We start from the raw sequence: 24,905 nt of genomic DNA, 5'->3' as shown, positions 1-24,905 counted from the left end.
ATATATTACAAATTACAAATTATATTACAAAAATATATTACACTCTGACAACTGGAACACATGTCGATTTCTGTATGAACATTCGTGTGAACTTCTTTTCGCTCAAGTAAATGCTTACAGCAAGCTTCTTGCTATTTCTTAAATTTTCTTCTATTTTTAAATGCGCAAATAGACTGGTCTGGAAAATATAAAAGGGAGGGTAATGTCCATCTTTTGTGGGCGCTAAGGCTGTTTGCACTTTTAATCTTTAGGGTTAGGAAGATCTCTAAAAGTTCTTTTTAGCTAAGTAAACGAGTGTGACTAACAGTTTCGGCTATGCAAAGAAAGGTTTTATAGACTACAGCTTTTCTGATTCCGAGTATTTCACACTCTGGCTTTTTTTATTTCGAGTTTCACTTTTCCACCATTCCATACGATGTGACACAACCAGCCGGCATGTTTGTTCGTGATGGGTCAATTTCAGATCATAAGCATTATTAATTCTTTCGAAATCTTTTGTTTTTACAGTGAATGAAAACCGAAATGCATACATAGCAACAACAAACTTGCTGCTGGTCACGCCACTGGACCTTACCCCAAATTACATTCTTTGGTTCCCAAATTCTTCTTTACAGATAACCGTTATTTATACCTTGGAATCACTTATCATTCTGTTTCACTAATGGGCGTACTGATGGTGTTGATTCATAGTAGGTGAAGAACTTATGACAAGGTTGTCATTCAATTCAGTTTCGTTTTTCCCTTTTTTTCAAGAAATATTTTATACTTTGCAATGGCGATGTCAACCATATTCATGAGATGTTCACCACACTAGATAAATGAGCACGATGACTATATTAAAATAAGATATCTCCGAGTATTGCATTCAATATATGCAGCAACTCAGTCATTTATATCTCATAAGACGTTATTGAATGTCACATTTGTGGTTGCTGTAGTTCTTTGACGTAAAATAAAGGAAAAACTAAAAGCGGCAAACCTTCTGATTTTCCAGTGAAGAGATAAATACACGAAGCTTTAGATCTCTGTACTTTTCTAAACTCTTGTTCATGCGCTCAACCTAAAACATAATCTGTAGTAAAGACCACTTAGTTATATGGGCAGAGATCAAAGTAAATTCTAGGTAAATTATCATGACGCTCGTTTGATGCAGAAAATCTCAGTGTTTGAATGGAAACACTTGTAGAATCATTCTAGTTTTAAAAAAATCTTTACAAGAAGTTCACTTCATGTTTAAAATGCAATGAAATGGACAGAGAATGAAAGTGATTACGATGAACTACTAAACAGCAAAAAGTATTTTTATCACAATGCGGGTAAAATCTTGATTGTGATTGGCTAAGAGCCTAAAGAAATTTCTCTATGTCTTGCCACCTACACGACCTTGAAAATTATCTGTAGGTGACATAATTGTTCGTGTGAAAATGGTAAAAAAAGTGTTATGGCGGAATGTTGCTCCAGATTTGGAAGCGTTATACGAACTGTTTTCACTGAAATCATTTAATTACAATAAAGACGTAAAAAAGCCAGACTTTTGACCTAGTAATTACGGGGCAAAGACAAAAGCGAACAGCAAAAATTATTTCACGTCCAAACACGGAAAACTTTATGGCTTCAGAACAAAATACTTTGAAAGCTTCCGTATTTATAGTTGTATAACAAAACAATTATTGAATTCAGTTTTCGCATGATATCAGGAATTATTCGATTGAGGTCAATGTTCTCTGCCGAAGCAAAGCTGAGAAGCTTTAACTAACTTCAACTATTAAAACATATTAATATATAACATTTCTCAAACATTCGCTAGTTTGTTGTTGTGTCAGACGGTTTATTCAAGCTCGCCTCGTTGTAAATATGTTCAAACCCAGATTCAATCATGGTGATTATAAACAAAACTAGAGGTGGTATTGATGACGAATTTAGGCGACGCTATTGAACAAGAAGTAAACAAATGATGCTTTTGCTGTCTGCTTTCGAGTTTTAGATTCTTTTTTAATAAACTGTTGTAAGTTTTTTTGCTATTTTGTAAGAGCATCAAGTAAATTTGTCAATTTAAAGCGTTGGTAATTATTTTTTAGCGAGCTGTGATCATGACTATATGTTGTTTATAATCTCCGTTTGTATGTTTTAATTAAACTATACGCAATGAAAACTTATGTTGTTCTTTTTTGTTTTTCTGTTTTTACTTTTTACAACCCACATATTCACATAATTTAACCAATTTTAACAATTTTCCGGTATGGATGACAAATATATGTTTTTTGTGAAGTATGTTAGTAGTTGAATTAAAGTCGAAAAAGGTTTTTTGTTATCAATCAATGACTCTCCGACTTCTAATTTGCCAAATGAGTACAAAAGCAACACAAACATGTTTGCAAAATACGAGTGACTCAAACCGTCTAAAATTACGATAAAAAGGCAAGCATTGTTCGAAAATTAAATTGTCATTGAGACGCAATTGCACGTTGTCATTACGAAAGATTTTGTGATTACTTTTGATGTTTGCACAGGCTTCTATAAACAGATTTTGGGAGAGCTTTTGAATTTTGACTTGATTTTCAAATCCCGTACCTCTACAATCCGGAAATAGAGTACATTAATGTATCTTAGTCATTTAACTTATATTTGTAATTGATTACCTTGTCTTCCAAAAGTGACGAAGTGACAGGAAAACAAGACCAAAAGTTACGCAATAATTCTGAAACTGCATTGTAATGTTGACGAAGTTCAGTCAAAAAAGTGTTCTCCTCAATACCTGAGATAATATGACATAAAAAAACATCAGTCAACAATATGCCATTATATATGTAGAACGAAATTCTGGAAAGATATATCAGGGAGAAAATCCTTGTGTTTAGAAAGCAACCAGGTGCCTTTTATATAAAATATACATAGCACTTTCCCTTCGTAAAGAGATAGTTTTCACTTTCACTTTCACTTTAACTTGTCTTGCGCAGCATTTCTGTGTGTTCGTAATTTTATTGAATACAAAAACTGTAGCCAAATGTGTAATAGCTGTTACGAATGGTGTGCATGAGCTAATACTTTTGTGTAAGTTTTCTGTTGCACGATGACAGAGAAACACATTCTAAATCGAATTTTTGGCTTTAATAAAATATTTAATGATTGACGAACCTTTATAATGTCACAAAGATGTTGCAATTACTTAAATAAACTTTAAGTATTTATATTAATTGTACATAATGTTATTTGAATTAACTTTTCAATATTTTTATAGTTACAACTTTTTTTCTCATTTTGATTGAACGTAGCTATAAATTTTTGGGTCTCACTTTATTTTAATGAGATCAACATAGCCTTTAAAACCTGAAAAATTGTCTTAAAGACATGTGAAAGTCACAAGACTAGAATCAAATATTGTTAAAAACAAAAAAAAGACTAAGATTGCTAACAAGAAAACCAACTCACTGTTCACAACTTGTGATGTATCTCTCATTAGAATACCACCGGGAGACAACTCAGTTAAAACCTCGCAAGCACTGTCGCTGCTAAGTACCTAAAGTACAAGACAACTTCATTTAGAGAGCCACCTGCAAGTTTTCATACATATTAAATTACTCTTACTTCAGTTTTTGGTGCATTTTCCATAAAAAAGCATAAAATAATCTAGATACATGTTCATTTGCAGTGTTGTGAGAATTATATGAAAGACAAACTAAAATTCGCCAAATGCCTAATTGATCTAAAAAAAATAATGCATAGAGTATAAAGAACTATTGAGATTTTTTGTAATTCGTGCTAATATCAACGTCGTAATACAGATTAGTTCAAAGAGAAACTCAGGTCTGACATTCACATAGAGTGATCTATTATTCAGATGACCGAATTAGAGTTTACGTACGAAAAATACTTTCTATGTAGCCTACATGCTGAAAATTGAGACTTTCTCTAAACTTAATTTTTGTCATGTTCTGTTTTGGGTTTTCTCAGTGGCGCAACAGAACCATTGGTACGGCTACCATTGCTTACTGTCAGGGGCTGATTTAAAACCAAGACCATTAACAGTAAAACACAATAAACTAAGTAACTATATAGCTAGATAGCGCTGTCAATGCTTCTTCGGAAACATCCATTTTCAATTTTTAAAACAACTTGGTCTTTTCACTTTTTACACTAAAAACTGGTAGCCAGGGATTATTTTCCTTCCTTGCCCGTACACAAACCATTTATAGCATTTAGTATACCTCGGTAAGATCTGGTTGCCATTCTTCAACATCAACTGAACATTTCATTGCGTAAGAAAGATGATTATAACTGCCATTTATGAATGAATAACTGTCTTGAGGGACCTGCTTTTGTTAAAGAAAAGTTAAGTTTTAGGCCTTGATTCAAAAGAAAACAATTTACGAAATTTCACAGCACCATAAGGATTATTAGATCATTTTGCAATTTAAGTTTGAAAATAATGATATGTAAAATTTCTATTTTTAAAACAAGTTTAGGGTCTTATTTAGGAGATTGGTTTCATACACTTTCGTCACATTTTCAGTTGGTAAAGATAGAATTTCAAATTACTTAGATGAGTAATCACTGTTTGACTAGTTTACCTCCAAAACAGTTTGACTAGTAGTAATTCCATGGAAGAAGTTATGAAACAAATGAAACTAAGAGGTTTGGCACATGGTACTTTCTTTAACTGTGTGGCTGGATTCCTGTTGTGAGGAGAGTTATCCAGCTTACGTAAGTTTATAATAAAAACTTCGCGAAAACAAAAAAATTGTTACCGTGAAAATTTCCAGTGAAAAGAGCTGCAGCCACACAGCAACCACAGAAAGTTTGTATTATTTAAATTGATCAAAAGTAAAATAATTTATGTTTTGACTAAAATTAACCTTTGTTATCCACTCTGAGTTTATGTGGATAAAATGATTCGCAGTTTCCAGTTGTTGTTTTTTTACGTAAACGGGTTTTTTGTTAGCTTTCTTCGGACAACAAAGAAAGCTAATAAAATGCGCAAAAACATGTTTGAGAACATATTTGCTTATCACCTGAAGGCTGCAGTGTTGGTAAAACAAAACAGATAAATAAGAACTTCAAGTTAAAAGTAACATTTAAGTTTCTAAGAATATCACCTCTTTTACGAACGATGATTCGTTTGGAATTCCTTGACAAAACTGATTTTTGTCCTTGATCTTTAGCGTCGAAGATTTTGTTATGGCTTCGTCCTCTAAGTCTTCATAAGTTACCATCCCACGAAGTCGAGCCTCAGATAAAATAAATAAGTTATTCGTGTGTCAAGGTGGCCATGAAACACGTATAAGACAAACGTATGAGCCACAAAATCAGTTGCCGCGCCAAATTGCTTTGCTCATATTAAGATCAACAAATTAAAATATTCATAACAACATGATAAGGCATCTTGGGAATCTTGAATTAATTTTGGCCCAGATTTGGTACATTGGTTGATGAGCAGGAAATGTTATCATCAAAATTAGACAAAAAAAGTTTACCAATTAATCTAACTTATAAATGCATGTTTACCTTCTTTAATGGTGAGTCATGTTCTTCATTTGTATAACTATTCTTTGACTGCTTATTTATTATATCAGATCTAAAGAAAAAAATTAAGAATTGTTCATAATTCTCTAAAAAAATGAAGCAAAATGCAAAGTTAGCAGAAATAAAGAGCAAAAGTTGGAAAAGTGGTTTCCAATGTTCGTCAGATGTTCTACCAAAATAAAAAAAACTTAAAACTAGAGAATAAACTGTAAATGAGTACACTGGCAAAAACAATGAATATCGGTGGACACTGCCAGGATTGAAGTGAAATCGAAGAATATGGATAGCAAAAATGTGTGTTATCATTTATTTGGCCGGGCTGAAATTTACGAAGCTCGTCCGAGACATGATCGCCAGCTATCGTTAATTTGTTGTCAGTTTGTTGTAGTCATCATAAACAATAGGTACGCAATTACGCATGCATGAATATTTTCAGCTGTGATTTCAGCCCGGGCTCAAACGATTACATGACAAATTTTTCAGCCCAGGCTCCGGGTTGAAATTGCTCCATGTAATCGGCCCCTTAGGCACTAATGTACGACATCAAAACAAACGGTTGGTTGAATTGCGTCCCACTCTTCTTCGATGATGTTCTTCAATTCAGTAATATTGGAAGGAGCTCGTTTTTCAACTTGACTTTTTGAAGCACCCTTTTTAAAGGTGTTCTGTTGTGTTTAGAACTGGTGACATATTTAGCCATTGCAGTACTTCAACCTTTTGGGGCTGCAGGTAAGCTGTGGTCTTCTTGGCTGTATGTATGTCGTTATTGTTCTAAATTATTCCTCCATGACCAAGTCGACGAAGAGAAGGTATAGCAACTTCTTTTGCATAATGTCGCAATAAATTACAACATTAATAATGCCATCAATAAAATACATAAGGCCTACACTTTGGGAACTCATGCTTCCCCAAACGAGGACACTCCTTTCACTGCATTTTACTGTGGGTACCATACACTTCTTTTTGTATATTTCGTGTGTTTTTCAGCATATTTCTTGAATGCCATCAGACCCAATAAGATTCATTTTAGTTTCATAAGTTCAAAGTATTTTCTTCCAGTAAGTAAAACAGTTTTATTCACGTAATCATTCAAAAAAAAGATAATCGCAGTTAAAGATAATCTGCTTTGAAGCAACGGTTTCTTTCTTGGTCATCGGCCATGCATATCATGATCATTCAATATGCGCCTAACTCTGGTAGTTGAAACAACAAGTCCACAATGTCAACCGATCAATTCAGCGAGGTAAACAGCGCGTGTTCTCCAATTGTAGCAATTTACTCGTGTTGTCATTTTGAGTGGCCGACCAGAACGATGTGCTACAAAAATTACATATTCTTTCGATTTAAAGCGCTGTATCACTTTGCCCATGGTACTTCCACCTATATTAAGAGAACTGCTTATTTTCTTGTATCCACTTTGCTTCTCATGCAAGTGAATGATGTTAGATCTTTTAATAGTTGCTTCACATTTTGTGCCATTTGCCTTGTTATGCAAGGAACAGGACATGGACAGAAAGAGTGGACCTGCTCAAAATTTATAAAAAATAGAAGGCATAATACGTGAATGAATTTTCCAGACTTATTGCCAACATGCTGCATTGTGGCGAGTGTTAAGCCCGCCGCACACTGGTGAACTTGCCGCGCGTACTTGTTATTCGTGACAAGTGTGATCGACAAAATTTCATTGTGTGCGCGGAAGTTTTGAACAACATTTGTCATTCGTGACAGATGAGTCAAATATCAAACGCGTTTTAAGCATCTCCAATGAGCTGTGTGTGGTATCATATATGCCTAACACAAAAACGGTATATTGATTTTTATAGACTTTCTAAATTTTGAGACACTGTCAAGCATACAAATACCATCATCCCATGAATTGATGTTTTTGGGTAATCTGCATACTATACTGGACATAATTACTGTTCCCTTTATTGTGAAATCCTGCTAACTATCAAGGCAGGATAAGGATTTGTTTGAAAGATCGTCTAGGGTGTACTCATTTATGGTTAACACTCTATCTGCTGACCTCAACAGATGATGTAAGTAACATGCTTGTAGAAATTAGTTTATTGATTTAATTAGTTAGCATTAATTACGTTAAATGATTGGTTAAGTATCACGTGGGTAAAATGCAAATATTAGATAGGAGCACGAGAGAACACGGACTTGGTTACAGTTAGTTATTACTGATAAAAGAGTGTCCTTTGATGGTGTATGTGGACCCTATAGTCATAATAAAACATTTATAAAAGGCAAGTCTAGTACTGTTTTATAAAATTCTGTATAGTTTGGAGTGTCATTTTGAAAAAAATAAGGTTGGAAATAGCAGTTGAAAATCATACAGCAAATTACAAATACCTAAATAGCTTGCTCAGTGGATAATTCAACTGGTGAAATCTGAAGATCGAACAAAAACGCTCCTCTTTTACAAAAGCATTTACTTATAAAAATCTTGCCTTGAATCTATAGTCGACTTTAGTACCATTGAACTCTGATGGTTAAAACGTCGGAATAAATCATCACTTTGATTTTTCTGTTCCACTTTTGCTAAAGGTGCAGTCAAACCGTAGCCCTAACAGGTAAATGGATATTAAATAAAAAGATGTCAATGATTGAGAAACTGCGTGGCACGAAATGAAGTTCGAGTGTTTCCAAGCAATTTCGAGTTTCCCCTAAAACTTTCAGAAGTGTTTTACAACACAATAGGAAAACATAAACTTTTTTATTTCCTTTCTAAAAATTCCCTTTTAGGTATGGCGATTAGTATATTTTTATACTTAAACAGCACATATTTGTATTTTAAATTACCTGCGAGTTTAAAATTCCCGTTTTTTTGTAGGGTTATAGAAACACAGTTTTTTGAACAATCAAACAATCAGCGCCTTTCTTTTTAAGACAATTTTATGGTAAAAATAAAATACTAACAAAAGATGAAAGAACATTACATAGTAAAACAACTTCACCATACGTACGTGATCAGAAATGGGAGATTCTTCAGATATATCCAACAGACGATCGTAAAATTTAGAAAGTTTTTGATGAAGAAATTCTAAGCAGAACCAATTTTTTGACTTAGCCACAACACATTATAAATAACAACAAAATACAAATTATGAGAAACAACAATATGTAGCATACCCTGCTCATCATGATTTGCACATTCCAAGAAAAGATCGGACGAAGACTTCTGTCGATCACGGTGAAAGAAATGTGATTGAAAAAACTTTGTCCAAAATTCCTTTTCGCTCATCTGGGAAAGTAATTATTAAAAAGACATGTCAGAAAAAGACCGATTTCGCCCTAAGCACTAGCTACTTCAAAATTAGCACGATGATTCTAGAAGCTTTTGAAACACGACAGACAAAAAATGGGTAACTATGGCCTAAGCTTTGTCGGAAAAAATATTCTAAAAAACACTGTATGAAACAGAAATGTAGCTGCATGAAAACCATTGAAAGCTTTTCAACTCAGAGAGGCGAACTATCCTACATATGCTGTATGAAAAAATGTTGGCTCATCGAAAAAATTCTCTAAGAAGAGACGAGCGAGGAATAAGCAAAAACATTTTCTGATTCTAAAGTTCTATGGCGCAGCTGGCACCGAACTTTTTTGAAGTGGGAGGGCTATTCTGGAAAGTCCTTTTAAAACAGGCCTGTGCACGAAAACTAATCATCGAAGAGACAACGTAACTATCCTGAGTCAAAACATGGACTGTGTAGCACAAGCTATAACAACTTCCAAGCAACTTGGTGCACGCGAAAGTAAACGCACATTCTTTCGCTAAAACTTGGCTTTGTTTGCGTTCCTCATTTCAAACCAAGTTTTATTACAACCTTTACCAATTGACTTGATATTTTTATATTGTAATTTATGAAAACTTACATGTATGTATAAAATTAATTTGAAATGATGTTATAAATGTTGGTTTCAAAGCTGTATTAGAGAACGTTAAAGTACATAGAATTATTTTTCAAATTTTTGATCGACCATTAGAACTGTTTGCCAAGCATGGCGCACACTGGTGAACTATAACTGATCGGATATCATGCTTTTAAATAATATAAAATTAAATAGTCAACCTGCCCTGGAACGTTTTCCACGTGTTTCTTCTTGACTATAATAAATAATAATAACAGTTTGCTTACAGTCACATAAAGTGTATGTATTTTTTAAAACTGCCATCGTAAACTTAGTTAAAAAAAATACTGGTCATGGGAGGAGTCAGGAGTTCTATTTTTTTCTATAAAATTAAATGAAACTAAAATTTCTTTTTATCACCCAAACAATAGATATATTTTAAAGAGTTTAATTCTTCAAGTTTTGAGCAATGTTAGTTCTTGACGCATAAGTACAAAATTTACTAGCATTTAATTGTATAGCATTTTATAATTATAAGCTGCATGCTCTCTAAATCATCAAATATATTTTATGATTTTTAACAAAAATCATTACTTCAAACACCTGTATGTTATTTTAATAAACAGGCGGACAATTTATTTATGAATGTTTATTATATGGCAAGCGTCTCTTCCATAAAAATGGCGCGCTTTGATTGGCCCTGAAATTTTTTGCCGGTCCATTATTTTCCCGTAATCGCCACGGTCTAAAACGCGTAATTTTACAGTCAAATGTAAATGAACTTTGTTAAGAAAACAGCAAAACGCAAAAAAAAGAAGCAAAAAACCATTTGCGAATATGAGTCGAAGGAAAAACACTCGGAAAACAGTTTAACTTTCCAGACGATACAATTTGAAACAATTTATTTTCTACTGACGAAAACTAGAAAAGTGAAAACCAAACCATACAAAAGAGCAAAGACGAGAAAGAAACCAATCTTCGTTTCAAGTCAAATAATGCCATATAATAAACCTTTTAATAACCTCGCTCTCTCGGTCTTTACTGAAAAATATCGGAATATTATGTATGTGTTGAATATATATGAGTAATATGATACTGCGATACAATTTATACACTTATGAATATATTATTATATTACCATGAAATAGTGGTTAGAATTAATGATGAAAGTATTTACAGCCTGAATATAGTGTTAAAACGAAAAACTTGAACGTTGAGATTAGGGTTAGTTTTGTTAATGTGAAAAGTTTGAAAAGCTCACAATTAAAAAACGGAAAGCAGAACTAGATCTGACGTTCCTCAAAGATGGTAAATCGCTTGGAGTTTACCCAAAGTTTCTTTGCTTTGCTTTACCAAATGTCAGCAACCAAGATAGCTTTGCGATACGTAAACGTCTATTACGCAGTGCAATCACGAAACGAAGCAAGGATGAAAGGAAGTTAGGAAATGAATCAAAAAATATGGCAGAAGGTTTAAAGACTACTCCATCATCTCTTGATTGGACTATTCTAAACAAAGCTCTTAAAAAGAACACAAAGAAAAACTTATGTAAAACTATGCTCACACACCGAAAGAAACTTAGTCATCTAACGAAGAACAAAGCTCTACCATTCCCACACAACGAAACAGTCACCAACTTATCAACACACCAATTGAAAGACGAAGAACAGGAACTTTTGAAAAATGGCCTAGGCTTCAGTATCAAACCACTACGACTTAGCTCTACCGATATCCTGACAACATTTGAAAGTATCCACCAAACTATATCAAATATATCGAAATTCCTGTCTTCAAATAATAAAAACACCAAAATTCACACCGCTTGATGAAGGTCCTACACTATCCCGAGAAGCTAAATTACAACGACTGCAAAGAAAATTGAGAAAGAAGAGTTCAATTGACAACGAAGTATACAACGACATTTTGCCAAATAGCTCTCAACCATCCCATTTTTATGGCTTACCCAAATTACACAAGAAACGTGAAGCAGGACAATCGCCTCCACTACGACCAATAATCTCATCAACGAACGCTTACAATTATAATCTAGCTAAGTATCTCAGTTCCATACTAACACCACTAATACAAGATGACCACTCCACTAAAGATTCTTTCAATTTCCTCGACGAAGTCTCATCTTTCAACTCATCAACTTTATGTCTCAAACTCTTCATCTCCTACGACGTTGAAAGCCAATTCACTAACATACCGCTTACTGAAACGATTGATCTAGCCATTGACGCTATTTTCACCGACAACCCTCAGTTCACCATGACCAAGACAGACCTAAAACAACTGTTTTTAATAGCAAAGGCACAAACACACTTTTTATCTGATGGAAAATTCTATGACCAGAACGACGGTGTTGCGATGGGTTCTCCCCTAACACCTATACTTGCAAACATTTTTATGGGTTCACATGAACGAAACTGGATCACTAACTACAACAACACAAAACCATTTTTCTAGCGCAGATACGTGACGATATTTTTTGTGTTTTTACAAACGAGACTGAGGCTATGAACTTTTTTAGTTACACCAACAAACAACACACGAACATTAAATTTTCTTTCGAAACTGAAAAACAAAACCAACAACCGACTAATTTTCACTTCCCTCAAAATCCAAAACAACTTCTCATTCAAAGATCCTATCCCTGATTCTCTTAAATCTATGGTGATATACCAATTCGATTGTGCGGGATGTAATTCCCGATACATTGGCGAAACTTCCCGTCACCAGAATCAGGGAACACACCACAACTGACAAAAAGTCACATATCTTTCGACACCTTTTAAAATCACCTTCGTGCAAAACTAACTATTCACCCTCTTGCTTTAAAATCATCGACACTGCAGATACTACACTAGCACTCAAAACCAAAGAAGCACTTCACATTAACAAAACTAACCCCAATCTCAACGTTCAAGTTTTTTGTTCCAAAACTATATTCAGCCTGTAAATACTTTCATCATTAATTCTAACCACTATTTCATTGTAATATAATAATCTATTCATAAGTGTATAAATTGTATCACAGTATCATATTACTCTTACATATATTCATCACATATATAATATTCTTTATAATACTGAAGATGGCATCGTGAGATGTTGAAACATGTTTATTTTAAAAAAACTTGTCGTTTTTATTAAATGCGCAATATCAATAGTGCTTTTACGCAGTTATTGGAAATTGTCCTGTTCATTGTTTCGAATCATTGCAAGTTACATTTTACGTTATTTGCGTTCAGAAAAAAATTTGTAAAATATTATTTGCCATCCAAACACAGAAATAAACATTGTCACGTCGCAAGACCATCATTCTAAAATCTATTTCTAAAAGGATAAAGGTATGGTAAGTTTCATAAAATAAAATATGAAGTATACCAGCTGGATAAGTTTTGAAAATCGCCGTAATTGTATCTGCGTCAAGATTATATCGAAGTTCATTACAACCACTGCTTTCAGGTTTCACTTCAGACTACAAACAAGAAATATAGTCAGTCTACAAAAACTAGCACCGCATAAATAAACCAATAAAAATGGAGATTTAATAGAAGCTGCCATATCACATTAGGATTTTCAGATGTTGAATTGATGCGATCACATGAACAAAAAAATTCCTAAATTTAGCATGCTTTAATGCTCTGGCCATCTTGTTCCACTACGATGGATATTTCTCATAATTACCATACACAGCTCCTGCGTATGCATTAGCATTTCATTTCTAATATTTCTATCGACACATGTACTGCAAGTAGGCAACACACAAAAAAGCACTCATAGAGATGTTACTGTTTACCAAAAATCCAGAAGAAAGACCAATGGTTTGAGCAGTTGTGACAGCTGCATCGACGCTTGATGTCTACAAATGTTAAAACACCGTCAAATGTACTCGATATAAGAAATGTATAGTCAAGAATTTATTTACTTCTACGAGATGGCACAAAGAAATGGGCTATTTAAAGGGCAATTTTGCATTTTGAGAGTCTGAGTACAATAACCATTTCCAACTTTATATATTTTAACTGAGAAGCTATAGGTTTCATTTTGGCTTCAAATTATAATTTCATCTAGTTCTCCATCATGGAAAGATTGTGTGCAAGTAGTTAAAAATGAAAAAAAAATACATCAATATGTATATGTACGCAATCAAAAATAAAGTAAAGAAAACCACGTTGCTGTGATAACAAATCAGAAATACATCTCATGCACCTCTTTCAAAAAGAATTAATTGCTTACCACGCTCTTCATCAGTATACTTTTCATCCATCACATTGCAAATCATACCTGCATATTATTACTCCTGTTAGACCAGAATTCCTCCGCGGTTAAAATCTCACTGACAACCAAGTCTTTATAGAGTTGATAAAGATCAGGATTTTCTTCCAGTAGTCTTCAAAAATGATGGAGAAGCAAGTGAAACAAAGCATGAACATAGCTTTTACTAAGAAAATTCAAACACTATTAACTTGAGCTAAAGGCTTCATGATTTTACTTTGCAAATTGCTTCTCCTATACCCAATGTTTATCATCTTTAACACGTTATTGATTTCAAAACAGTACAAAGGTTGGATCTCTTCGCTACTGAAATGCAAGATCACTGATGCGGTATCTTCTTTGTACACAGTGATTGAACATTCCAAGACATGAAAGAATGTATAAGTCTCGTGATTAAAAAACATCAAATCTTTAATTTCAAAATATTTTTCTTACCAAAGAAAATAGGTACCGAGATCCCAGTTTTTAAAAAGGGAATTTTTGCGAATAGACTATCAAGTAAGGTTCCCATTTGCCGTAACGAGTACCACAGGCAGCGGAAGAGGGGTGCTTCCCTTTTGTGATTATTTGAGGATGCTCTATGACTTGATAAATACTGACTACGATAAAAAGGGATAAAATGTTTTAACGATTTTTTTTTCTGAAAAGCGAGGGAGGATTTTGCAGGTGGGTGGATCATTGCATATTATACAATTGGCATTCTCTGATACCTTTATTTATATAGTTTGTGATAAGACGGTACATTTTAAGTCATTCTCGAAGCTCTTCGTGAATCCGAGCCACAATTTTTGTACTCGAGCCCAAGGATTCGCCCCCTCCCCCATCCCATACATAAACCATCTTCCACCGCCTATGACGTCATTTACAAGTCATTGGCCACATACTTTGTTTTTTCTTCTAAATCCTTATTTGCTTTATTCCTATGAGCAGGGATTAATTGTGCCAAAAGATCTTTTACTTCGTCGCGATCTTTGCGTTCATTTCCCAAAGGATTGACAAAATGAAAGCTGTATGAGTTTCCATCATGTAGGACCGTCTGAAGTTGTATCTTAGAGCTCCCTTCAGGACTTATTCTCTGTACTAGGGACAAAAAAACAGTTTACATTTTGTGTCATATACGTGTCCAATATAAAAATAGGGATGATGTCAGATAAATGGAAAATGCGCGTACGGAGCTAGGACTAAGAAAAAAATAGAAATTCGGGTACAGGCAATTGACATAGCATTTTTATACTAAAGATATAGATTTGCCAAACTGCATAAATTATAAAACTGTTTTGCAGATATTGCTAATTAAATACAGTGTGTATTCCATATGATTTTTAAGAAACAAATAACTGTGTGTAATATTTGGTCATGCTGATAGCACTTAGACGACTTTCACCGTGCTATCGCACTTGATATGCCTGCGAGATGTATTGATGACTGAAAATTTAAAGTTGATTGGAAAATTGCATACAAACTTGGTAGCAATAATAGGAAGACAGCACTATTTTTGCGATACGCACTTCCTTATCAGTAACAATGTACTCGCACAGCATTCTCGCCGTAAGTAAAAGAGTCAGCTTGTCAGCCTGTCAGCAAAATTATTCATTTCTATATAAAATTAATTGCATTCATTGTTTTTCAAGTGAATGAACAATCAAATATTTTCATAGGAGTAAGAAACAAGCTGGCTTCTACTGCTGGTGTTCTATACTCATTTAAGTGTCGATGCTGTTCTGCGTCGTTTGTGGGCCAAACCACACATCATTTGCACACCAGAGTATTATAACACTTGTGAATCCCTAATTTAAAAGGAAAGCATTCCTCTTGTCCACCACCATCGGCCATTCTTTCTCATATAACACATGCCAATTTTAATGACTTCTCAATTTTCTCTCCTTCCTCTGACAATTACGAGTTCATGATTCACAAAAGCCTTCTCATTTCCTGGCTTACGAGTTCATGATTCACAAAAGCCCTCTCTTATAACCAAAGGTAACCTCAGTCCCGTTAACTTAGTTTAAAAAGTTGCCCCTTACAATCTGTCTTGTCATGCAAAGTTCCTATTTTCTTTATAAGTAATTCAATGTACTGTAAATATAAAACTATCTTCTGGTATACATGAAGCCTCGTGTAAATAATTGTTGTTTCAATTAAAAAATCTTTTACTAACTAAATAGTCGTCGTAATTGCTCTAAAAAAGTCTTATGTTGGGTTTCATGCTCATAATGAGACATTTTCTGATTGGAGTGCAGGAACACCATCGAGATCCTAATACATCATGATTGGAAACTATTTACACACTTCAACGCAACGACCAGGGACGTGACGGTAGTTTTCCCGCACTTCGAAATGACATAAAATGCGTTAATCATGATTGCTTCAAACAATAGCTGCCACTAGGCTGGTATCCACCTGTATAATCAGTGATTTCGATAGATATGTAGTATTATAAAGAGGAAATAATTAGTGTTTATCACTTTTGTCTGATTGACCTAATCACAGACCACCTTTATATTATGTGGATATATTACTGCTACAATTTAAAGTGCAAAAAACGTCAGGGCTTAGACTTAAGGAAAAACATTCAATCCATCATAACTGCATGAAATTCATGTGATACCCTTAGTTAGTCTATTCAATTCAGAAGAATGTCTATGGAGTAAAAAATACTGGACGTTTCTCAATTAGTCTTTCTTTGATGGTAGCTGAATTTTAGCATTCCATTTTGTCAGAAAGGATAATTTGACAAACCATGCATGTAAAATGCTTACCATTTATATAGCACAACTCCTCTTTTATTTCTTTCCTAAACATATGTTTTGATTTTGAAGTTCGCCCCCCATTCCGAAAACACAGTTCAAGGTACAAAAGCGTACTATCAAAACGCAGCATTTTAAATATTGCGCTTTTGCTTACCACGAGTATAATTTCATTGAATACGCGCACTGTAAGTGTTTTAAAGCAAATGATTTTCATTGCTAATATTATCAGATTTGTTCACGACTATTTTCGTTTTTACTTGAACTTTACACAGTCACAGTAACTATTGGAAAGCATGAGGAAACCTTTGGAAACCTATTGGAAACCTTTCCTCTTTATTTTCTCATGAATTGCAATAAAAAGAAATTAAATAAATAAAAAAAGAACTTACATAATGTACTTTTCGGAAAACATACATAGTAACGATATTTCTAACGCTATTACTACAAAAATCTATTTTTGGATAAGTAGCTATAGAACAATTAATGGTGATTTTTTTCGCAGGACAATTTTTTAAAGTTTACTGTCACCTATAGAACAATTAATGGTGATTTTTCCCCTCTCTTGAGCTCAGATGGGACTTCACTAATTACCGAGAAGGAAAAGATCTTGCATAGGTGGGCTGAACATTTTGAAGCTGTCCTCAACCGTCCTTCTTCCATCAATGATAAGGCAATAGACAGGTTGCCCCAGGTCAACATCAACACGACCATGGATGTTCCACCTGTTGAATCAGAAGTCAGGGAGGCAATAAACAAGCTCTCTAGTGGTAAAGCCCCTGGTGCAGATGCTATTCCATCCGAGATATATAAAGTTGGTGGTCCCACATTTATCCAGAAGCTCACTGACCTCTTCCAATCCTTCTGGGCAAAAGGATCCATCCCCCAGGAATTGAAAGACGCCTCGATTATTCACCTATACAAGAGGAAGGGTAATCGTCAGTCCTGTGATAATCATCGTGGCATCTCACTCCTATCAATAGCTGGGAAAGTTCTTGCCCGAGTGTTACTAAACCGGCTAATAGACCACCTTGAAGAAGGACTACTACCAGAATCGCAGTGTGGTTATCGTAAGGGCCGTGGAACTGTTGATATGATCTTCGCAGCACGACAACTCCAGGAAAAGTGTCAAGAGCAGAACCAAGATCTGTACACCACCTTTGTTGATTTGACAAAAGCTTTTGACACAGTCTCCCGTCAAGGCTTGTGGAGAATTATGTCCAAGTTTGGCTGTCCAGAGAAATTCATCTTGATGGTTCGTCAGTTTCACGATGGCATGCTGGCCAGAGTACTAGCTGATGGTGAATACTCCGAACCCTTCCCAGTCACAAATGGTGTCAAACAGGGCTGCGTACTGGCTCCAACATTGTTCAGCATGGTTTTCACTGCCATGTTAACTGATGCTTATCACGATGGTGTAGATGGTATCAGCATCAAATATAGAATGGATGGGAGCGTATTCAACCTACGTAGACTGCAAGCTAACACCAAGGTTAAGGAGACCATCATTCGTGACTTCCTGTTTGCTGATGACTGCGCCCTCAACGCGTCTTCAGAATCGGAGTTGCAGATCAGCATGAATAAATTTTCCGCAGCCTGTGACAACTTTGGTCTAACCATCAGTACCAAGAAGACAGAGGTCATGCATCAGCCTTCTCCTCGTACACACTACACTGAGCCTACCATACTGGTGAATGGACAGCGTCTGCAGACAGTTGACAAATTCACATATTTAGGAGCACTCTTTCCAGAGCCGTGACTATTGATGCAGAGGTGAACAACCGGATCGCCAAAGCCAGCTCCGCATTTGGCAGGTTGCGCACAAACGTTTGGGAGCGTAGAGGATCACCACTGCAACGAAACTGAAGGTCTACTCTGCCATAGTATTACCAACTCTCCTTTTTGCATGTGAATCCTGGACTGTTTACCAGAGGCATGCGAGACAGCTGAATCACTTCCACACAACCTGTCTCCGTCGGATATTAAGAATCAAGTGGCAAGACAAGGTGCCAGACACAGATGTCCTCTCTCGATCCAACCAGCCATCCATCTACACCCTGCTGATGAGAGCACAGATCCGATGGGCGGGCCACATTGCTCGCATGCCAGATGAGCGTATACCTAAGCAACTGCTATATGGTGAGCTCTCCAACGGCAAAAGATCAGTCGGAGGCCAGAAGAAGCGGTTCAAGGACACGTTAAAGACCTCACTGAAGTCCTTTAACATCAACACCGCAACATGGGACAAACTTGCAGGGAACCGATCAACCTGGCGCGATCTCATCTTTAAGGGCTGTCAAGCATCAGAAGAAGGGCGGACTGTGGATGCCAAACAGAAACGTGAGCTGCGGAAATCAAGAGCAGCCAGTGCTTCAACATCAGATGCATCTCTGGTTTGCCCTTCGTGTTCAAGAACATTCCGTGCCAAGATTGGACTCATTAGCCACCTCAGAACTCACCGTACCCAATCTTCTAGTATTTGAGTTAACTGGTCAAGGTCATCATCGCTTGCGATGGACGAACAACAACTACAAAAATCTATTTTTGGATAAGTAGCTATAGAACAATTAATGGTGATTTTTTTCGCAGGACAATTTTTTAAAGTTTACTGTCACCTGTCGTAACGCAAGAAATGTTACGTAAGTCTAACATAGCGTGTGTTAAAAATAAAGATTGCAGGTACTAGTACCACTACTTGCAAAATTATAGTAGGTACATATAAAAAAATATTTCTTCACCTCCCGTCAACGTTCCCTTCCAACACTTCCTTTCCTTTCCTTTCATTTCCTTATCCCATTCCCTTTCCCTTTTACCGTTCCTTGTTTTAAAGATAGCAGAAATCATAAAGAGGATTTGATTACCAAACGCGCGCTTTATGCACACATTTTTTTGGTTTGGAACAATAATGTTAGTATAAATTACCTCTTATGTAACTTTTGGCAATAAAGCAAAAAATGACGGTTTTCACATGGAATATTCCTTTTTGGAAAAAGAAATAAGCAGGGTTCAATGTAATATTCGGAAACACCCGAGTAATAATAATCCACAGGGAAACAAATGCATTTCTTTAGCAAAATTCAAAAAAATGGATAAATCTTACTGACACTTGAAGAACGTAGAATGCAAATAAAAGCTAGACGTGATACAATTAATAGCTAAGCTCCTCAAAGACGAAGCTTTTCAAGATGTGAAAATCATTCATGACTACAATTTGAGAGGCTCTACAACAAAAGTTTATCTTAATGTAATAACTGAAATCTAGTAAATTTCTAAAAAATGTAAAGATTATTCCATGCACCATGGTTGCCATATTATAAAGCTTAAATTTTTGAGGATTCCAGGTTCTGGAACATTGTCATATGCGTGTTCTTAAGGTGACATGAAGTGAATATAAGTTTTCAATATTTTCAGTCACACAATATCGACCACCTCGCCTAGTTGGTTTTCTTTCCTCCATCATACCGCAATATTATGAGAAGCATGCAAACAGCTATTAAAGTGCAAGCAAATTGACGTCATATGGCTTCAAGGTGACATGAAGCGAATTGTTTTCGACATCAACTTCGGCAAAAATTATCGAAATTTATCGTCTATAAAACTAAGAGTCTCTAAACTTTGTTTGCGATTGTATTTTTAGCTTGAATTCAGTTCTAACATGTAATCTGATCGTCCCGTTCACATCATTGAGTTCTATAAGACCTAGAGGGGAAACGTCAACAAAATTACTATTTAAAGTAAATGGTTTGAACCCGGGAGTATCGTTACATGTTTCTGAATGCAGTTTACAAAATACAAATTTCCAACCAACAGTATCATCATGGTGTTTTGAATTTTTTTCTTTTTTGTAGCTCTTCTAGTTCGACATAGTTTATTTATGAGTTTTCAGTAGATTTATCAGTTAATAACAATACACTTATGATACTTATCCATGGTAAATATTCAATGGACTTATGTCGTAGGACTAAAGCAAACATTTTCTCGCTTCCTTAGGCGTATTTTAACACAGATTTATCCATTTGAGCAAGGAAAATAGTTGCACCAAACAGTTTAAAAACAGTCAAACACACAGAGGCATGAAATAATGTATAAGTTTGAAGAGATTGACAGGTCTACTAAAGAATGCCGTTTGATTTTCCCTTTTAAAAGGTTAAAATGTCATAAAATAACTTAAATCTTAAAGCCAAAATATGGGTTTCTCTACCGTCGATTTTCTTTATTCTGATGTGTGGGTGCTGTGTTTTTCACGCAATCCTGACGCATTATTTTCACATGATATGCTGTCGGTATTGTAATTGTTTTTTCTCACTTGTTATCGTTCGTATAAGAAATCAGGAGGGAGTGAATAATAAAAAATATTTTTAAAGTGGAAGTTTTGACCACCAAAATCCGCCATGTTTTCGACCACGGGGTCCAGGCTCCTTTTCTCCTCCAGGGGCCGGTTGTATAAAAACGTAGTTAACTTTAACTATAGTTAACGCTAACTATCGTAGTTAACTCCTTAACTGTAGTAACTTAACTGCTCGACTTAACTACGTTGCACAAAACGTAGTTTGTCGGATAGTCAAGTAACTGCGTAGTTAACTTGCGTGGAAATTGCGTGGAGTGTTGTCTACGTTAAATGACATAAAGTTTAATCAATTTATGCTTTGTAATGGCGGGCAAGTGAACTATAAAATGACTTCAAAATCAAGAAAAATCTCTTGGCTTATGTAAAAATCTTAAAATATGGTAAACTATTGTCGTTTTTACGGATGTTGATGATGCGAAAAGAAAATTTAATAAGCGATTCACGGTGACATGGTAACCGGATTGAATTGTAGCATATACTTTGGACTTTTCTCAAGAAAATCGACCCTTATCTTCTGTGTAGTACAGTACGATGTTGATGAATGATATGAGTCTCGGCAAGGACTGCTTTATTTCATGTACCAATTATATATAATGGACTTGGGCAAACGAAACAATGAAGTCTTCTCAAATTGATTCATATTGTGTTCTATGTGCAAGGATTTAAATATTTAAATGCCTTGCATTTACAGAAATTAAAACTGAGAGATTGAGGGTAACAAAGGAAAAGATCGTTTCGTTTCTCTTTATAACAGCTGAGTAAAATGGTTGAAAGAAATGTGTTTTTAAAGACGTAAGTCACACATATTTGTAAAAGGTGACAGTGATGGACTTTTTTATTATTAGAAAACATTTCTTTGAGTCATCATAGTTAGTAGCCATGTAATCCAGCAACTGTCTTTTCTCTACTTGTGACATGTTATATTCACAGCTATACACAAAACCCTTTTTTGTTCTTAATTCTACCTTGCAAAAACTGAGTTAAAAAACTATTGGGTATATTTGTTAATGAGCCTTAGCTATGAAACTTTTATTTATGCCTTTGTGATATATTAGCCTATCTTTGTCTAAAGCTTGGGAATTTTATTTTTTTTCCTACTTTTTAAATCATCAAACAGTAGCTAGAGCTTTCTGCTTCCTAGAAAATATTGGCAGGAAAGATTGTGTGTACATTAAAAATAAACATTTTTACATAGGAAATATATGATGAAATATGAATAAAACCCACTTATCGACTCTCATGTATATTTTCTGCTTGTGTTATAAACCATGTGCAATGGATAATGTATATATATCAAGCAACATGTACCTTCACCATGCATGCTAATTAAATGTTTTATGTATTTAAAAAACTAACTTCTTTGTATCTCATGCAGCTGATATACAAAAGAGTAGTCATGAATAAAAACTGTTGTAAAGCTCATGTATCTATATGTATTATCATTGGTATATTTAGCACAACATTTATGCTGTAGTACCTCTTTGTTTTAACATAATCTAGTTTATTTTCCATGGAGCAATGAGTTTATATGATGCATATGATATTCAATCAAGCAAAATGCATAGGGAAAAACCCGCAATTTGAACATTTGATACATCCAAGGCTTTAGGGTTCATTGCTCGAATAACATTCTTTCTTTCTTTTGTCACTGAACGAAGTGTACGTGGTTGTAAGACAATGTAAGCGAGTTATGTGCACTAATCTTAAAGAAGTGGCTCTATCTCAATTGAGAGTCTCGCTTATGAGTTGAAAGAGCTACCGGACGCAAAAAAAGACAATACAAAATGCAATTGCTCTTGTGTAAAAAGGAATTTGTTACGCGGATAAGTTGTAGGCTGTTTTTCGTAAGCAAAACTTGGGGTATTTACAGCACTGACGAATGTAGTACACCGTCCATAAAGCTTTTATTCTAAAAGCCTTTGCCATGGAAGATACATATGTGATTAAAAACTCAAGATAAAACCTTGTTGATCAACAACATCTCGCCCATAATTGTCTTTGAGAAGCTAAGCCGCCATATTTAACTGTTTTTTGAAAAGTTAACTATGCTTCATAGCATAGTTAACTTTAACTGCAGTTAGCGCTAGCTACTTTTTTATACAACCGACTTAACCGCGTGGTTAAATTTAACTACTTTTTAACTGCAAAAAGTGTAGTTAAAAAGTAGTTAAGAGTTTTATACAACCAGCCCCTGGTCTTATAGAACTCAATGGTTCACACGCGGCCAATATTGCGTAACTTGAACAATGTGACGTCAATCTGTTTTCACTTAGCTCTGTTTGCATGCTTCTCGTAACATTGCGATATAATGGAGGCAAGAAACCAACTAAACGAGGAGTTCAATATTGTATGACTGAAAATATTGAAAACTAGAATTCACTTCATGTCACCTTTAAAGGGTTTTCATGATCACAATGAAGCGTACTTGGATTTGCATTCAGGATTTTGTAGTTATTTGTGAATCTGCGAGTTTTTTTCCAACAAAAACACTATACACATCTTGTCACTAATCCCTAAACGTCTGTAAAAAATTAAACTATTCATTGAGTATCACCTCTGTTGTATTATAATTCTACATTGTATATCCCACATTGTAAATAACATATTCATTGCACTGAATGTTTGTGATTAAGAAAGTAAAATTGAATTTTAGTGATGTCTATATAATTTGTATATTAAGCATTGTGCTACGAAGATCACTTTGATAACTATAAAATAGAAAACAGCTTGCTCTGAAAATTAACTTAGTTCTTGACAGTTCAAAAATGTATCATCATTATTTACAACCTTGGCAAAGCATTATTTCTGCTTTCCAGTACCAAAATAATAAATATTTCAATGAGTTGATCAATGCAAGTTGATTTACTAAACTGTAAGCACAACTACAAGACCAAGAGAATGCCCACTTGTTTGAATACAGGTAGGTTTAAAATATAAGTTTGACTTGTCTGCTGATGTTATGAGTAGCTACAAATACATGTCAAACCAGGAAAAATACAGGTGTATATACAATATATTAGTGCAATAATTTACATGTAACTTGCAATTATGCACTGCCTCTTAATTATTTGCTAAGTTAAATGAAAGCCTTCACAAAAGTTATGATCTTCTCTTTGTCATAAAAAATCTTCGACTGGTCAAGAGAGGTTCTGTGTGTGTAAGTAGCAAAGCTTGGATGATCCAACTCATAATTTGCATAAGTTCAAATTTAAGACATTCGTCTTCAACAGCAATTTTAAGTGTGAAACCCTGGGGTGTATGTACAATATAAAGGTATCACATGATTGCCTCTGTTGTAATGCACACTGTTCACTTGAAATATATAGTTAGACAACAAGTATAATTTCTTAACAACTGTATGTCATATCCTTGAGGTAAATCAATGGTCAATCATTGAATTCTATTTATACATACTGTAATCAGTTTCCTTGCTGAATGACAGAACATGTATTGAATTATTGCCTCATTAATTTCCTGATCAATTATGTCATGCTTCACATTCGCTTTTGAAAATCGACGTGATATTACTTTTCCAATCTACGCAGTTCCACACAAAAAAAGTTGCATGATTAGTTGATTACATCATTTATATGTTTGTTGTTAAACTCCCTTTTCGATTTTAAGCTACTACCAAAAATTCTTCCCTCAATGACTGGATTTTTTCCATGGTTATTTTGCAATTTCACAAAAGGAATGGCAGTGAAACCTTACAAAGTTAGCTACGCATCACAATATCATTATGACACATAAGCTTGAGCTTAGTAACCTTACCTTTGATATGTGAATAAGCAAAGCACAAGCGAGGCTTTTCAGCTTCATCTCCAATCCAAATTATTTTATCGGAAAGAAGCTTCAGCTTCCCATTATTTTTCTTAAATCGCACATATTCTGACATAAAAAGTATTTCTTCAGCCGCCATTTTGTATTCAAGCGAGATACTTCATGTCAGGGTTGCCCATTGAACTAAAATACATGGAACGCTACCTGAAGCACAGAATAGGAAATGAACAAAAGGCCAACTTATTGTCGGAGCCTTTGAAGTCAGTGTCCTTGCGAATGTCTCATTGCGCATGATAGAAATTCTACGGCCGCCATTACTCAGTGAACTCGACATTTGAATAACTGGAATGATATCCGAAGCCAAAAAT

General features: G+C 34.9%; 1 protein-coding gene across 3 annotated transcripts; it reads right to left on the bottom strand.

Moving 5' to 3' along the window:
- Nucleotides 1-344: 344 nt before the first annotated feature.
- Nucleotides 345-24,698, bottom strand: LOC124457981 (general transcription factor IIH subunit 1-like). 3 transcript variants are annotated; one of them, XM_047008107.1, is made up of 16 exons: nt 24,529-24,698; nt 14,547-14,742; nt 13,672-13,777; nt 13,184-13,246; nt 12,769-12,862; nt 9,600-9,634; nt 8,659-8,770; nt 8,493-8,569; nt 7,977-8,092; nt 5,503-5,572; nt 5,094-5,225; nt 4,206-4,313; nt 3,430-3,517; nt 2,640-2,755; nt 980-1,060; nt 345-810 (listed from the first exon to the last, which is right to left on the bottom strand). In XM_047008107.1, exons 1-16 carry the CDS (start codon nt 24,674-24,676, stop codon nt 721-723), a joined length of 1,632 nt encoding a protein of 543 aa, XP_046864063.1. In that variant the 5' UTR covers nt 24,677-24,698; the 3' UTR covers nt 345-720. The 3 variants fall into 3 exon arrangements, with proteins under 3 accessions (XP_046864063.1, XP_046864064.1, XP_046864065.1); XM_047008108.1 differs by having other exon boundaries at nt 4,206-4,310; XM_047008109.1 differs by lacking the exon at nt 345-810 and having other exon boundaries at nt 988-1,072.
- Nucleotides 24,699-24,905: the final 207 nt, after the last annotated feature.

The sequence above is a fragment of the Xenia sp. Carnegie-2017 genome, unplaced genomic scaffold (genome assembly GCF_021976095.1).
Source record: "Xenia sp. Carnegie-2017 unplaced genomic scaffold, XeniaSp_v1 HiC_scaffold_6, whole genome shotgun sequence".
NCBI classification, from domain to species: Eukaryota; Metazoa; Cnidaria; class Anthozoa; order Malacalcyonacea; family Xeniidae; genus Xenia; species Xenia sp. Carnegie-2017.
The sequence above is the reverse complement of the archived record's forward strand: the minus strand, read 5'-3'. Positions and strand labels throughout refer to the sequence as shown.